This window comes from Wolffia australiana, chromosome 9 (genome assembly GCF_029677425.1).
Source record: "Wolffia australiana isolate 7733 chromosome 9, ASM2967742v1".
NCBI classification, from domain to species: domain Eukaryota; kingdom Viridiplantae; phylum Streptophyta; class Magnoliopsida; order Alismatales; family Araceae; genus Wolffia; species Wolffia australiana.
In genome coordinates this window covers 4,580,600-4,596,321 of record NC_135843.1, presented here as the reverse complement: position 1 = coordinate 4,596,321, position 15,722 = coordinate 4,580,600, and the positions used below count along the sequence as shown (strand labels likewise).

General features: G+C 42.4%; 1 protein-coding gene across 1 annotated transcript; it reads left to right on the top strand.

The window, feature by feature from the left end:
* Nucleotides 1-587: 587 nt before the first annotated feature.
* On the top strand, nucleotides 588-5,928 carry LOC144707432 (myelin-associated oligodendrocyte basic protein). Its single transcript, XM_078580532.1, has 6 exons — nucleotides 588-1,578; nucleotides 2,296-2,398; nucleotides 4,308-4,363; nucleotides 4,536-4,700; nucleotides 5,468-5,581; nucleotides 5,686-5,928. The coding sequence occupies exons 1-6, from the start codon at nucleotides 778-780 to the stop codon at nucleotides 5,776-5,778; spliced, it is 1,332 nt and encodes a 443-aa protein (XP_078436658.1). The 5' UTR covers nucleotides 588-777; the 3' UTR covers nucleotides 5,779-5,928.
* The last annotated feature ends 9,794 nt before the right edge of the window (nucleotides 5,929-15,722 follow it).

The following is a 15,722-nucleotide window of genomic DNA, read 5'->3' as shown; positions in this document are numbered from 1 at the left end:
ATTATAAACCTCAATATCACTAACCAATTGACCCTCAAACTAACAGCTATTTATACGTCTTTGCATCCATCTACATGATATAACATATCATATCTACTTTAGGGCTTTACCTCCCGTTATCACGGCATAGTCCACTTATAAAAAAACACTTTAAGATTTCAAAGCTCCCAAACACAAACCAAATGACACATGAGCTAACATTTACCCATATATCCTCCATCTAAATATGTTCCCATCCATATTTAGTCCATATCACATCTACTTCAATACTGCAAACCCCAAAACTTATTAATTGGACAATATCACTGACCAAATGTGATAACTTCAAATTTAAAACGTCAATATCACTAACCTATTGACCCTTGAACTAACATTTCCTGATACCATTTATCTATTCATGTTTATCTTGAACGCCTGTAAGATCTTATCCATTCTCCAACAGAAGAGAAGATCTAGATTACTGCCAAAATAAAGAAATAATATTCTAAAAGCTAAACCCATTCATCCGCAATTTTCTTTACACAACCCCACCTCTAACAGGATAAATTCCTTCAAATCCAAGGAGCCAATCCGTGGACAAATGCAGGCCCCGCAAATGAACGAGGTTATTCATGCACTGGTGTCAACCAGAAGACTCCTGAACAATTCAGTCCAGACAAACCCCTCTTCCTCTCTCCTCCTCAATTCTCTCTTTCTCTTAGTCTTTTCCGTTCTTCCATCCCTCCACAACCATCTACCTTTCGCTTGTTCTGGCTAAGCTCAACTTCTCATCTGCCCATGGCGGCTTCCTCCCTACTCGACACTGTATCAATTCCCGCTGCGTTCAATCTCTCCCCACCCGCCAGAAATCTCCCATCTGGGCATTCAAAAAACGCAATTTCGAAGCCACCCAGATCGTGTTCTAGGCAGTTCTTCGCCCTCAGAGCTTCCTCTCCCTCTTCCTCTCGTGGGTTTTTGGAGAAAGGGGCGAAATCCGAGGTGGGTTTTCTTCAGGCGGGGGGAAGGCGGCCAAATCTGCCGACTGGGCTTTCTGGAAACGCTGTTTTCAGCCTACCCAGATCGAGTTCTAGGCAGCTCTTCCTCCTGAGAGCTTCCTCCCGCCCCAACCCCCCTTCGTCTTCGTCTTCCTCTAAAGGATTTACGGAGAAAGAGACGAAATCCGAGGTGGGTTTTCTCCAGGCCGCGGGGAGGATGCTGGAGAAGCTAAGGAAGCCGGCGGCAGCGGCGTTATTGATTGGAATTCTACTAGCTGTTGATCCATATGGGGCCTTAGCGGCTTCAGGGGGGAGAATGGGGGGCAGATCGTTCTCTTCATCGTCTCCGTCTTTCTCTTCTTCAAGGAGTTATTCTGTCTCTCCGGGTACCTCCTTCTCGTATTCGGCGCCGTATTACTACGCGCCGTCGCCGTTCTTCGGCGGAGGCGGCGGGCTTTACCTGGGCTTTGGCGCTGGGTCTGGGTTCTTCCTTTTGTTGATGGGTTTTGCTGCGGTGATCTTGGTTTCTGGGTTTCTCTCCGATCGTTCTGACGATGGTAGCGTGCTCACCGCCACTGAGAAGACCAGCGTCCTCAAGCTCCAGGTTTCTTACTCATTTCGATTGTCCTATCATTGATCTTAATTTCATCGTGTACTCATTCAATTTTCAAATTCACGATCTGGGCACAAGATTGAATCAGTTTACAATTTCCGTATCTCTTGTTTGCCATGTTTTTGGGGTTTTTCTTGACTGAACCAATCAATTATTCTCCGCTGGGAACATTCTATCGTAGAATCAAGGTTGATATTGATATTTTTTAAAATTTTACATTTATCTTTACAGCATTTCTTATTTTATTAATCTATCATCTTTTCTGCATAATCTGTATTTTGGGCCTTTCATGTCTGAATCAAACAATTAGCTTTGGCAGGGATTTTTACACCCGAGTGAGAGATCAAAGTTGATGCTAATATATATTTTTTCTATTTCAGATTCTTTACCAAAACAACATTTTATTTTATTGTTTTACCATATTTGTGCATAGTCTGTGTATTGGGGTATTTCTTGGCTGAATCGATCGGTTGCTCGCTGCTAGGGATCTTTATACCATTGACTAGGATCAAAGTTGAGACTGATATTCATTTTCTATTTTATTTTTCTATCATCTTGTGTGAATCATCTGTGTTTTGGTGCTCTTCTTGCCTTAAAAAAACATTATCCCCTGGAAACTTGAATAGGATCAAAGATGGTAATGACATTTAAAATTTCAATTTATAATCACCATGAATTTTTTTGATTTTTTTTCTATTTTTTTCGCAGGTTGGTCTTCTGGGTCTGGCCCGATCATTCCAGCGGGATCTTGACAGAATTGCAGAGTCTGCAGACACATCCACTCCGGAGGGACTAAACTATGTCCTGACAGGTGCAGTTTGCCCTTTATATTTCCTATTTTATCAATTTTAATGCTTATGCACCATATGTCACAGGTTATGGCTCCATGCCATATATTACAATATTGATTATAGATATCACCTGTCGGTCATAACTGATAACATTGTCAGATTTATCTATGGCGACACACATTTTGAGTGTCAAAACACTAACGGTAGATTTTATTTCATGGGTGGAAGATTAATACTGAAAATCACTTATGGAATAAGATTTAGATGGATTCAATCAGATTAACCATACCCACCTGTTAAGTAAATGTGGCATCCGATTACTGATATAGAATGCCTTTACTGGACTCACAATTCCCAATCTTCTAACTGGTTTATGACATGAATTAAGACGATTGGGGGGGGGGGGGGGTGTATTTCCCTTATATGCTTTTACAGTAGTTTCCCTTAGCAGTAAAGATAAAATTTCGCGAGGGAGATCCTCCAGAAGAGATACAAGCGCCAATCCAGAGATGTATATCTCCTCTCCCTTGTGTTCTCTCGCTTGAACGGTTTATGATCCAACAGTAATCATGATCAATCGATCTGGATGGATCAGTTGGAATGAAGATGGAAAGAATTCTAAAAAGCATAAAATTTGAGCTCTCTCTGCGTGTTTCTCTCGTTCCTTCTCCTTTTCTTGGCCATCGTGGCGCTGCAGTTTTTGATGGAGGGGACATGCAACCTCATGACACTGCTAGGCCGAAGTCTGGTTCCCTCCACCAGAATGGTGCCTCGGTCTGCCCTCCTGATTGGATCAAATCAATGGACAGATCGCGATCCAGACATTCAATCTATGTGATTATGATGTCGAATGCCCAATATTGATTCAAATTTCAGATCAGGAATGGTCTGTTCTGATCGCTAACCCCTAAATGGTTCTAAGTTGTTTGGTCTTTTGCTACATTCAGTTCTTGTTTCTATCCAGGATCCTATCTATATACCTCTCACTTGGCACTACTCCAGTGTGTTGTTTCTAGGAATCAAACTCATGCTTTTGGCTGTGATATGAGTTTTTAGAATAGAGTGCTTAACTCTGTGCAAAAAAGTTAGTTCAAACCAAAGAATCTATTCCAGTTTTGGGCTTCACATCATTTAATGTGAATCAAAATACCACTGATTAGAATTTCTGCATCATGGTGATCAGTGATGACTATTTTTGGAAGTTCAAACATAACATTTCTTGACCCTGCTCCCTGAGGTGTGATGGGATCCCAGTCCGGACGTATTGTCCGATGTAATTTGACAATAAAGGGAGTTCCCGGTATGAAGAGGAGAACGGGAATGGTCGGGGAGAGGCTGAGCAGAGGAATAAGGGTCGGCCGAGGATGAGCAGCCTGAAGACACGGTGAAGAGGAGAACAATCACGATGGACGGGGATCGCAGGGAAAGGGATGCATGTCAGACGCAGAGGGGAGAAAGGACAGATACTTCCAAAACCAAATACTTCTCTGGCTGCCCTCCTAAAGGGAGGGCGCCCTATTTAAAGGGAAAGGACACAACTACCCCTGAGGGGAAATGGATGTCATTTTTCTCCAGGTTTTGTTGTTTTCATCTGTAAGGAGTAGGGTTATACTTGTAATTTCCTTTTTTATGGTTCCTATCCCTATATAAAGGTAGGAAACCGTTTAATTAGTTGTTTTTTGGTCCTGCTTTTCTACTCCCTACATTTCTTTTTCATCTCTCCATTATTACACTTCCGCAGTCTATATCATTCACGAATTGAGTTCAACAGTGTCCCTTTTCTGATTAGAATAAGATAATGGGTTTTCTTCCCAACCCATCTAGATAAGCTTCCAAGTCTGTTTGTAATGAACAAGCAGACGCTGTTCTATTAAGTTGCATCATTAAGTTTTTGCATCCAAGCTTATGTTTTTGTTGTTTTTTGCACAGAAACCACGCTGGCATTGCTTCGTCATCCAGACTGCTGTATTTCTGGTTATTCTTTTGTGAGACTTCCCTCTCATCCTTATTTTCACTTCATTTTATGTTTTTATTCATATGGAGTGATGTTTGAATATTCTTGTTGAGAAATTAGAGGATGTTACTTTTTCCTCATTCTTAAATATTTTGTATTGCGACAGAGGGCATGAAGTTTTAAGTGCAAGTCTGCATTTTTAGGTTGATGTCAAGCGAAGTGTGGAGGATGGAGAGAAGCGTTTCAACCAGCTTTCGATTGAAGAGCGTGGGAAGTTTGATGAGGAAACTCTTGTCAATGTGAACAGTGTCAAGAAAAAGAGCTTCGGCAGCTCAAGAAGCAGCAGTTTCAGCAACGAATACATTGTGGTATGTCTCTCAATCTTTGATGAGTAAATCGCCATACCCTTACCCTTCCATGTGGCAAAATCCCACGGGGAGGGTAGAGAGAAAGAGAAAGGGAGAGAGAAATTCTGAGGTAGAGAAGAAAGTGAGTGAGTGAGTGAGGGGTAGATGACCTTCTTATGAGATGGTAAATATTGGTTTACTATCTCATAAGAAGTGATGAAGTGATTCAATCGTTCCTCCTCTTGTGGAAACTTGAGTTAGGGAGAGAGAGAGAGTGTGAGTGAAAAAAAGTAGAGGGAGAGATAGATGCTATCTATGATGAAATAACTCGGAGGGTTATTCATTTGAAACTTGAGATGGAGAGAGAATATGAGAAAGAGAGTCTGTGAGAGAAAAAGAATGACAATCTAATGAAATGCCACTCATTCAAGAAAGTTGGGGTGGAGAGAGTGTGAGACAGAGAAACTAAGTAGAGAGGGAGAGAGATGAACATATTATAAAATGCTACATATGTGATTCAGTGGGTTCTTTTGGAAACTTGAAACGGAGAGAGAGAGCCCGAGAGAGAAAAAAATGAGCAAGGGAGAGAGAAACGACCATCTTATGGGGTGTTACTTATGATGAAGTGATTCCGTTCGCGTTTAGAAATCTTATAAAGAGATAGAGCTTGTAAGATTTTCCTTTAAGGCTTATGTTGAATTAAAAGCAGGAATTATTTACATATATTGTAGACGAATTTGTTGTAAAGTTGGAAGTAAAAATTATAATTTTCTACATTTTTTTTCTAGATAACAATTCTTGTGGCTGCCGAAGGAGTGCACAAGCTCCCTGTCATCAATGGCAGCTCCAATCTTAGAGAGGCCCTGCAAGAGCTGGCTTCCATCCCTTCGGACCGTCTCATGGTGCCTAGAAAGATGATTAATCATGAGAACCATTGTTTTTGCTCAATATTGATTTTTGTTTTTCATGATGTGATTAATTAGGGTTTTGATGGTTTTGCTTGCAGGCTGTTGAGGTGCTTTGGACTCCACAGAATGAAGGAGACACCCTATCAGAGAGGGAGCTCCTTGAAGACTATCCCCTTCTGAGGCCCCTTTAACCGCTTTGTCTGGAAGGGAGATAAAGAAAGGGCCCTTCTTGGTTGCAAAATTTGTTTGTGACATATAGAATAAGGAGATGTATATAAGTTAGGCTGGACTGAATGTTCAAATAGGAGATTTTTTTTGCCTAAAACTCCAATTTAAAGTGAGATCCTTTGTTGTTGCATACTATTAGAAAACACTTACTGACAGAGGACCATCCAGAAGATCGCGCCCAAGCTCGTCACCAGTCGCGTCGCGGAGCCTGAGCCAACGTAAAGAACCCGAATTTCTGATATCAGGTTTGACGACAACGTCCTACCATCGTTTATTTCATGCACGTATTGACCTCCTTTGACTTTAGGGAGGCCCCTTCCCCCCCTGTCTACGGGCCTCCCATGTCTGTCTTGTTTTTGCACGTTTGAATTGTGTTGTTTTTGTTCAATCGTTAGGGGAGAGTCCTTGTTTGGACATCTCCCCAAATGAGGCCCATTAGGGCAACCACAACCTTCCCCACTATATAAGTGGATGAGGGTTATCATATACTGGTTGGAAATCCATTTTTGATGAAAGATCTTGGCGAGTATTTTTTTCACTTGGGGCTCTGTCTCTTCCCTTCAAGGGGATTCCACTGTCTTCTTATTATTTTCTTCTTGTTCTAGATTAACATGCAGAAGGAGTTTGCCGGGGAAAGTTGGTCGCCGACTGAGCTCTCCTGGCCATCGGCCATCGTCGGCCCCCGGCCGTTCCCGGTCTTGTGCACTCTTCAGAAAACTTGCACCCCGAAAACCTGTCCACCATCGGCCAACTGAATGGTCGTTGGAGGACTCACGTCACTGCCCCGCGGCCCTGCTCGGTCGTGTAAGACTCGCCTCGCAGTAGAAGGCATGGTAGACATTCGATCGGATATCCTTCTCTCTGCCGCGAGCTCATTGTGTTCGATGGCTCTAGCAATCCTCGCTGTCCTGTTGTGAACGCAGACTACCTGCTGACTAGGAAACTGCACGTCCAGGACGTGACGCCTCGAACGTGACGGGACAGATGACAATCGCTGATGTGAAGAACGGTTCGTCACGTCACCGGCTTGTCACACGTCTGAGGATTTTGGGGAAAAACCGTCGCATACCCGTCACGCGTCCCTCCATCATCGTCCTGTCAACTCACCATCACCATGAAGGTGTCACCGTCACTGGTGACAGAAATAGTTACTAAATTCTAAGTTTCTAACTTCTACGCTCGACAAGGGCTCGCATTAGAAGCCCCACGGCTGGCCTGCCTTGTTTTGTTGTTCCTTTTCCTTTCTTTCTCATTCAGGCCTCCTTTCCCTCTTCTCGGCGTTCTGTCACTGTCACGCTGCGGAAGCCCTAACTTTTTGGTTCATTTGGGCTGTTTTAATTGCCATTCCCCACTGCGGTGATTCCAAATCGGGCGACTGATCTTTAGGGAAGGTTATTTTCTTCCTCCCTATCTTTTCCCCCTGATTCTTGTCTCCTTTTGTGCGAATCTAGTGTTGGTTTTCCGATTCTTACCTCTTTCTGCTCAACTCATTGATTCATTCTTTTGTTTGGAATATGTGCGTGATTAAATAATCGTCACAATCGTCATTCGTAACGGCCATTTCGCCACGTCACATGTCCAGGGCACCTGATAAGCCGAAAATAGGGGTGAAAATTACGCAAATTTTTAGCCCTTGTCGTTGTGAATTTTTGGCTTATGCAATAAAATTTATAAAACTCTACTTAATATGTATAGTGATAAGTATGAGTGTCGTCCAAGGGAGGCAAGTAGGAATTTCAATTTGATTTAATTTTTGGTGTTTTAGATCCTAATTAGAGTGAATTTGATCTTCAATGAGGATCAAGTCACCCTAATTAGGTGAGAATTTAGAGAGGGGGGTAGGAGAGATGGGAAGATTAGAAGAATTAAGAACTCTAAATTTCCTTCTTTGATCCTAATTAAAGGATCCAAGAAATCATTTAGAGAGGTTGAAAGAGGGTTCTTAAAATGAGTTGGGTTGATTTTTCAGATTGATAATTCAGAACTAAAATGGGGTAAATTGAGACTTCTAAAAATTAAAACTAAATTTTTTTATAATTTTCTTTTGTAATGCAATCGAATGCCCAGGTAAAATTCCTCAATTTCTCCTTTCAATCCTAATCAGGGCTTGTACATGCCGCTCAAGCCAAGCGATTTAGAAGTTCAGACTAGAATGGAGATGAAGAAACAAACAACTTAACCTATTTCATTCAAAATGCACAAAAGTTTGAATACAATGAAAGAAAAAAATACCAAAACTGTTGATCCAGGCTGGGACTCCTCTCTGTCTTGCAGCTGTGATGAAGCACCCTCCAGAATGAGGTCCCCCTCTCGAAATTCAGCTTTTATACTTAGGTTATAGGGTAAAAATCACCATTTTACCCCCGTTTAGTACTTAATATTTATCTATCAATGTAGGCTAGATCTGAATGATCTAACCGTACAGATAGAAAGAGGGGATCAAGACGAACAAATCCATAAACAAATCATCTCAATCGGACTTCAGGATCAAAAGTTATTAATAAATCAATTTTAAACCAATTTAATCCATTGGATTTAAAATTGATTTATTTATTAGTTTCATTTTTAAACACGCAATGACGTGTCGCTCTCTCATTGGCTGGTGCATTTTGAATCCTCCTTTTTGCAGAAAAGTCCTTAAAAATCCTAGAATTGCTTTTGGACGCCGCCCAAAAGTAATTGCGTATATGCCCCTAGCGCACTCTCTCTCCTCCGATTTCTCCTAAAATATTAAAAATATATATTAAAAATTGCAATAAAACCCTGAATCATTTTAAATAGGATCTTTACGCTTGCCATGGCGACCGAGAGCTGTTTTCAGGGTCTTTTTGCAACGAAACGTTGCAAAAAGGCCCCGAAAAGTCTAGAAATTGCATAAATACATTTTTTTCTCTTATAAATATGCCCTTTTTTCATAGAATAAATGCATTTCTTCTTGAAATAAATCCCAGAAAATTCCTAAAAATTCGTAAAAAATTATAGAAAATTCCCTGATTAATTCCCATGTTGATAAATGTCGAAATAAACTTTTTAATGTGCCATTTTCATCCAAAAATAATTATTTCGAGCTTCAATAAATCCTTAAAAATTCATATAATTAACATAAAATTAGGGAAAAATTAGAAATTACTTGGAAGTATTATTTTTGTGTAAATATATGATAACAACCCAAATTTAAGCCTTTTAACTGCATAAATCATGCTAATAACATGAAATAAAGACCGAAATTAGGGAGTTATCAGCACCCCCTCACAGCCACATAAGAATCGTCACGCGTCACCATCATTGTCACTACCCCTGAATTCCGTCCCCGTCATCGTCATGTCATCCGTCACGTTCTTGTCACGGTGACGTGTGACGTGACGGATGCTGATTGTCGTTCCCTACTACTGACCGCTAACCAAGAGCGACTGATTGCACCATCGAGTCGATAGCAAGATAATGCAAACTCTAGATAACCAACCCAGTCCGTGAAGCTAGTTACGTGGTACAACATCTGATCGGATGGGCGCCTATCTCGCTTTCCCTCCCCCCTTCTCTGGTCGACAGCTGCTTTGACACCCGAGCTGGCTGATTGCGCCTAGGGGTGGGCAACTTATCTGGTGCCATCGATCTAAGGTGCCATCTTCACCGTTGTTGCTTTATTAAATGCCCCGGGAGCCTCAGCTTCTCGGCTCGTCTGTCGGTCGCGACTGCACTTTAGACCGTCAACCTGCTGATATGCGCTTCTCGCCGTTGAACATGACTGCCCCCCCCCCCTTTCGAGCTGAACATCCGGGTCATTGGGAGCCTGTCGACTATCGGGTCTTCCACCCCCGATCAGTCAGTTTTCTGTCGTTCTTCTCGTTGAATTTTCAAGCAAACATATCACTTACCTACGTTGCATCACACATTCTCACCTGCTCCTTGTGGTGTGACACAAACCGTTCAATCCCGACACTTCGTGTTAAATCACTAACATATATAGTGATTGGCAATATTGTGAAGAAAACAAAGGTCGTGCAAACCCCCTTGATGGAGTACACGAAAAGATAAATATATAATGAGTAAAAAAAGGGGCGCGAGCCCATCATGCTCGCACTTATTTTTTATGATGACTATATGCCTCATAATGTTTTAAATGGCGGTATTGAATGGGATCTGGAACATTATTGATGACATGCTCCCTATAAAAGCAGTGATGGGGGACCATCCAGGAGACGCCACGACGGGACGACGTCAGCCTCGCCGAGCTGCTCGCGCCGATGCTCGCCACCCGGGGTTCAAGTACCCCGCGTAAGCATCCTTATCTTTACTTGTTTGTTTTGTATTTTGTTTTTGGATTTATGGGCTGGGCTGGTGTTGGGCCTTGTCCCTTTTCCTGTTTCTTATTTTCAGTTTTTATTTTTCAATTGTAAGGAGAGGCCGAACCATGTCTCGCGACGGTTCATCCTCCCCCACGTTCACTTGGCACCTATCCTCACTATATAAGGGGATAGCATGCCCAAGTAGCGATTTGAGTCATTTGTTGAAGAAGTTTTCCAACTCTTGTCTCCACCTATCGTAGTGAGTAGAGTGTAGAGGGAATTGGCTATTCCCCCCTACGTCGAGATCACTCCGTGGATAGAGCCCGCGCCGTCACGTTGAGATCACTCCGTGACGACATGTCCAATCATTTCGTCGAGATCACTCCTGAACGATTAAAGATTCAAGACGTCGACGCCGCCTGGAGCTGAAGGGTCCTTCGTCGAGATCACTCCGAAGGTGCCAGAGGTTCGAGGATCGTCGCCGACACCCTCCTTCCACGGGATACCCAAAACCCCACCAAGGGAGCCTCCAAGGACATTCAAGAAATCCATCTTCTTGAAGGTTTCTTGGGCGGTTACAGTTCAAGAAGCCCATTCTTGGGCTCAAGATCCTCTCCACCGCCATCTACTCCGCCACCGCCAACGCTCCGCCACCGACGTCCCACCGCCACCGTCGCCCCCCATCGCCGCCGACCTTGGCTCCTGTCCGCGCCGTGCGCCAGCGCTTCGCCGCGCGCCACGCCGCTGCTCGCGCGCCGCCGCCGCGCGCCGCGCTGCGCGCCAAGCGCCGCGCTGCGCGCCGTGCTCGCGCCGCGCCGCGCCGCCGCCGCCGCGCCGCTGCCGCCACGCCCGTGCGCCGCCACGTCGCGCCGCCCGCGCCGACGCTGCCCGCGCTCGTGCGCCTCCACGCCAGCGCGCTGCGCCGCGTGGCACCCGCCGCCGCGCCACACCTGCACGCCATCTGCGTGCTCGCGCGCTGAGCGCCAGCCTGCGCGCCAGGCGCCGTCCACACCGCGCGCCGCGCCGGCACCCGCATGCCTGTCCGCGCCCGTGCGCCCATCCGCGCCCGCGCACTGCGCAGCCGCCCGCGTGAGGCCCCAGCCTTGCTCGCTCTGCTCACATCGTCCGCCAGCCCCACACCCACTCATTCAGTCCCACCATCCGCCGCCGGCCCAAGCTACGACATTGATTTGGACGAGACTTGTGCCGTGGACTGTCGCTAAACATGTACCTATTCGTCTCCCCTCCGTTAATTCCAGTATTATTACGTCTCGCAGTCTCGTCGTTCGCTATCTCATCCTCTGCCAGGTTTTGTGTAATCATCGATAGGATAGCCACCCTCGTCGAGAGTTAGCTCTCTCTTTGTGGTTGAAGGTTGATTGTTGAACTTAGGCGTCGAACACCTTCGGGCCGTCAAACGCCCCTCGCCACTTAGTCGTCGTAGTCGGTCCGACGGGTCATTGGGAGTCTGATTCGGGATCTATATCTCATCCATTGATTGACGTTGATTTCCCTCCCTAACCGTGGATGTCCATTTATTGCTCATTAACAGGGATTTTCCTACAAGATATCATTCTTCATACTAATTTCATATACATCATTGAATTCCTGTGACGTAATACGAGCCGATCAATCCCGACCGATGTCGTATTACATCAAGCAGTGACCTGTGATTGACACAGGGTTCTACAGGTTGCTTCTTCCTCCCATAAATTAGATTATCCCTTTGAAAGGTATGGTAACCAAGAACGGGCCTTGAATGAATACGAGATACACCATATATATAATCCCTCATCAGCATGACACTCATAGGATGAATAAGTGTATGGACAACTATCAAACCCTTATAACTCATCCCAATAACTACTGATACACTGTGAAATCATTAGATATCTGCTTCTCCAATATTTTTTTGGTATTTTGGCTATTGGATTTATGTATCATCTCCTTTTAGTTGTCTCTTATTATACTGAGAACAAACAATTCTGCTTTAACCACAGATGTACACAAGTAATTCCCAGGAGTTCATCTTTGTGGATTTGTTGCCGCATCCAATTTGAGAGGTTTTGGAACCCCCTAGGAGTTCATATGTAAACAAATAAAATGTGAATATTCATCCACAATATATCTTTGGAATCTCAGGTCTAAGGACAAATAACACAGCCATGACATGAATAAACTTGATTGAAAAATAGATATGATATTATCCAGGGAGTCATATGTATCAATTCAATGAAATCTGTCCCTAAAGAGTACTAATATTGTCATTGATGTCTAGGGATATGAATATGAATGTTTAGCATACATGAGTGGGACTAGATAGTGCAACCATATCCAGATATTTTGATGTCCTTTGCAAACATCTAAGAATTGGAACATTTAGAATACATGTTTAAAAATAATCGATCACGGTGTTAAGATATCATCATAATTCACTAATAATTGCATATATCCCTGTACTTCATTTTAAGCATTTATGAATATTTTTTTATAAATAAATATTGAATGAGACGTGTAATGTGTCGTTATCTTACATGCCACGTATAATTCCATCATCGGGGACATATGAAACATATTTATCTAGATAAGGATGGCAATAAGCCCAAAATTGGGGTGAATAAAATATGAAATTAGAGCTAAATTGAAAATAATTAAGAGAAAGGGTCAATAATTAAAGTAACTAGGAGACATTTCATCTAGAGGATAATCCTCATATGATTTAATTGTTCTACTAAAGATTGAGGTCAAGCTGAGGTGGAGTACACAGATAACATGGTAGTGTAAATATTAATCTTCTTGTAAAGATCAAGATTTATGATAGAGAAGAGAAGAATGAGAGGATTTTATACTCTTGATCTTGATCTTCACTTGAATGACAAGATCTTAAGGGATCAATGGAATGAATATAGAAGATAATACATTCAAATTTAAGTATTTTAATAGCAAATAGCGATTCTTGTAATTCAGATCCATCGACCTAATTTTATAGGGATTTTATAAGCTACCTTGGGGAGGTAAAAATGCTCTAGCTAAATCACTTATCCTAGAGCAAATACATTTGACCCATGCTTGGTGTTATGGAAACATAAAAGAAGCAAACCAATAAATCCAGATGAAACTCACATATTTAATTCAAGAAATCCAAGGTAGCTTATAAAATCACATACTGAATATTTTGGCGTTATATTTGAAGATATATCATTTTTTTAATTCAAAAAAAATAATTCAAATATTTTTATGAATTAATATCTTTTTTAAGTATTTGAGGCTCTTCAACTTTTCCAGACTTCCAAAATCAGAGAAAAGAGAAAAATGGAGGGTTGCGATTGATCCAAATTCAAATCACAATATTTGATGATTGAGAAGTAGTTTAGGGCTGATCTTGAATGGAGCTTCCTTGTTCACGCCTTTTTCCATCCAATACAGTTGGATCTATAAGTAGAGCCTTGGATTTTTGGTGAAACTATCTTTATTTAAACTCACTTCCTCCTAGAGAGCTTGGCTGAAAGGGAGTGAAGTTTTGAAGAACCATCAAGAGTTTTCTTGGTGTCTAGAGTGCTTGGGGAAGATAAACAGAGAACTGGAGATTCTAATCTACATCATAAAAAGTACCTTGATCCCAGCGGAACAAGGGGATCTAAAGTTAGTATCTTGTCTTACATTGGTTTCTCTCCTTCACATCCCTTTAGTTATCTACATCCCTTTAGTGTCATCATCTCATACTCATCACCATCTTTTATCATGTCACCATACCACAGGCATCTATGATCTTGATCTTAATCTTGATCTCGTCACCTTCGTTTCATATATCATTGCATTGTTTTGCTTAGTTGGCCGAAAGTGTTATCTACATTAGTCTTTGTGATGGGTTTTAACACCTTTGACTCAGGAAGTTTCAAGGACGAGTGAGTGACAAACTGCTACATTTCCTTGAACGCCTAATTTTTTAAAAATAACCCATGGATATTCAATGAGATAAATAAAATGAGAAATAACTTATTTTTCCCATGGATATTAAAAAATAACCCATGGTCACACACTAATAATGAGTTAGAGTCGAGGTGTTCTCGATCATGCCACAATAGACTGGTGTACATGACACAATGGACTTGTGCTTCCATGTTTGCTCCTCTTCTACTTTCTCTTTGAGTTGGGATTGATAGTGCAAAACATATATTCTAGATTTCCAGTAACAAGAACTGTGGATTACTTCATAATGTTTGCTTTCAATGGAGGTGTTTTAGTTTAACTTGAGTTCCATCTAATAGGAGTATTCGAAACATCTAGAGATGATGTCCATTAGGAACCAAGAGGTTATATGTTGTAACCATATTCCAATGGTGAGGAGATGAAGGCCAATTCTCTGTATGACATAAAAATGAATGCCCCATATGACGTCAGATTAATCAAGTAGACAACTTCATCAATGATGACAACAGTCATGTATGTTAACAAATAATGAATGATGATCGCATTGTTGTCAAGAGATCGTGAGTTGCTGATGCATATTTCAGTTGGTAAATATTTTTAAATGCCATGATTTTATTGTAGATATCCTTGAGTTTTCCAGGGAAAAATAAAGCATAGGCCACTATTTAGCACTAAGTGATCATTACTTCAGCAAGAAAATGAGAAATAGAATCGGTCCATAATGGTATCATGGTGAACCAGAACATAGGGTTCAATATGTTGTTTAACCCTAATAAAATCATGTTTATACAATAATAATATATATATTTACGAGCATAGAGAGAGTACAGGTTGAATCCATTGGTAGTAACAAATATTGAATTAATTAGTATTTTTGGAATTAAATCTACATAATCAAAACAAACTAATGAAAAGTGATTCAAAATATATCCAGGAAAGTGATAAAATATTAATCCTATTGAACCTACTATATTAAATTTTCTAAAATAATTTCAAAAATTTTTATCAAATTTTATAATTAAAAATACTAATTATGGTGGCAACGACGTCAATGCATCGACACTGGACGTGTCATCACCATCTTCTGAAGTCAACACGACTGCTGAAGACATGCCACCATCGTCACCGGATCAAGTCGACGAACCAGCGTCAGACACGCCTCCACCCATGCACGCTCCTTCACGTGTCCTGACACATCGCCAAAGGCAGATCTAGAACTGCCCCGTGATGTGACACGAAACCACGTCGTTCGTCACGTCGCTCGTCTTTATTTTATTTCTTTTAACTGTATTTTCTCTTTCCTCCAAGGATTATATGTATAAGCCAATGTTTCAAGAAACAATTAGGCAAGTCATAATTCAGGAATCGAGTTTTCTTTTAACTCTTCTTGGAGGACTTGCCCTAGCCTCCTTCTCCCTCCCTCTTCTAGTTCGCCGCCGCCACCCCCGTCGACGTCGCCATGTCTCGCCGGCAGTGACCTCTGTTCCTCTCTCTCCCTCCCCTTTCTTCGTTCTTTCTTCCTCCTCCCTCATCCTCCCTCTTTTCCCTTCTTCCTCTCCGCCAGCACCCATCTCTCCAGTGCAGGACGCCCCTGGCCGGGGCCGCCCACGCTAGACGCTCGACGCTGGTCGCCCGCGCCAACGCCCAGCGCAGGCCGCCCCTGCCAAGGCCGCCCACGCTAGACGCCAGTG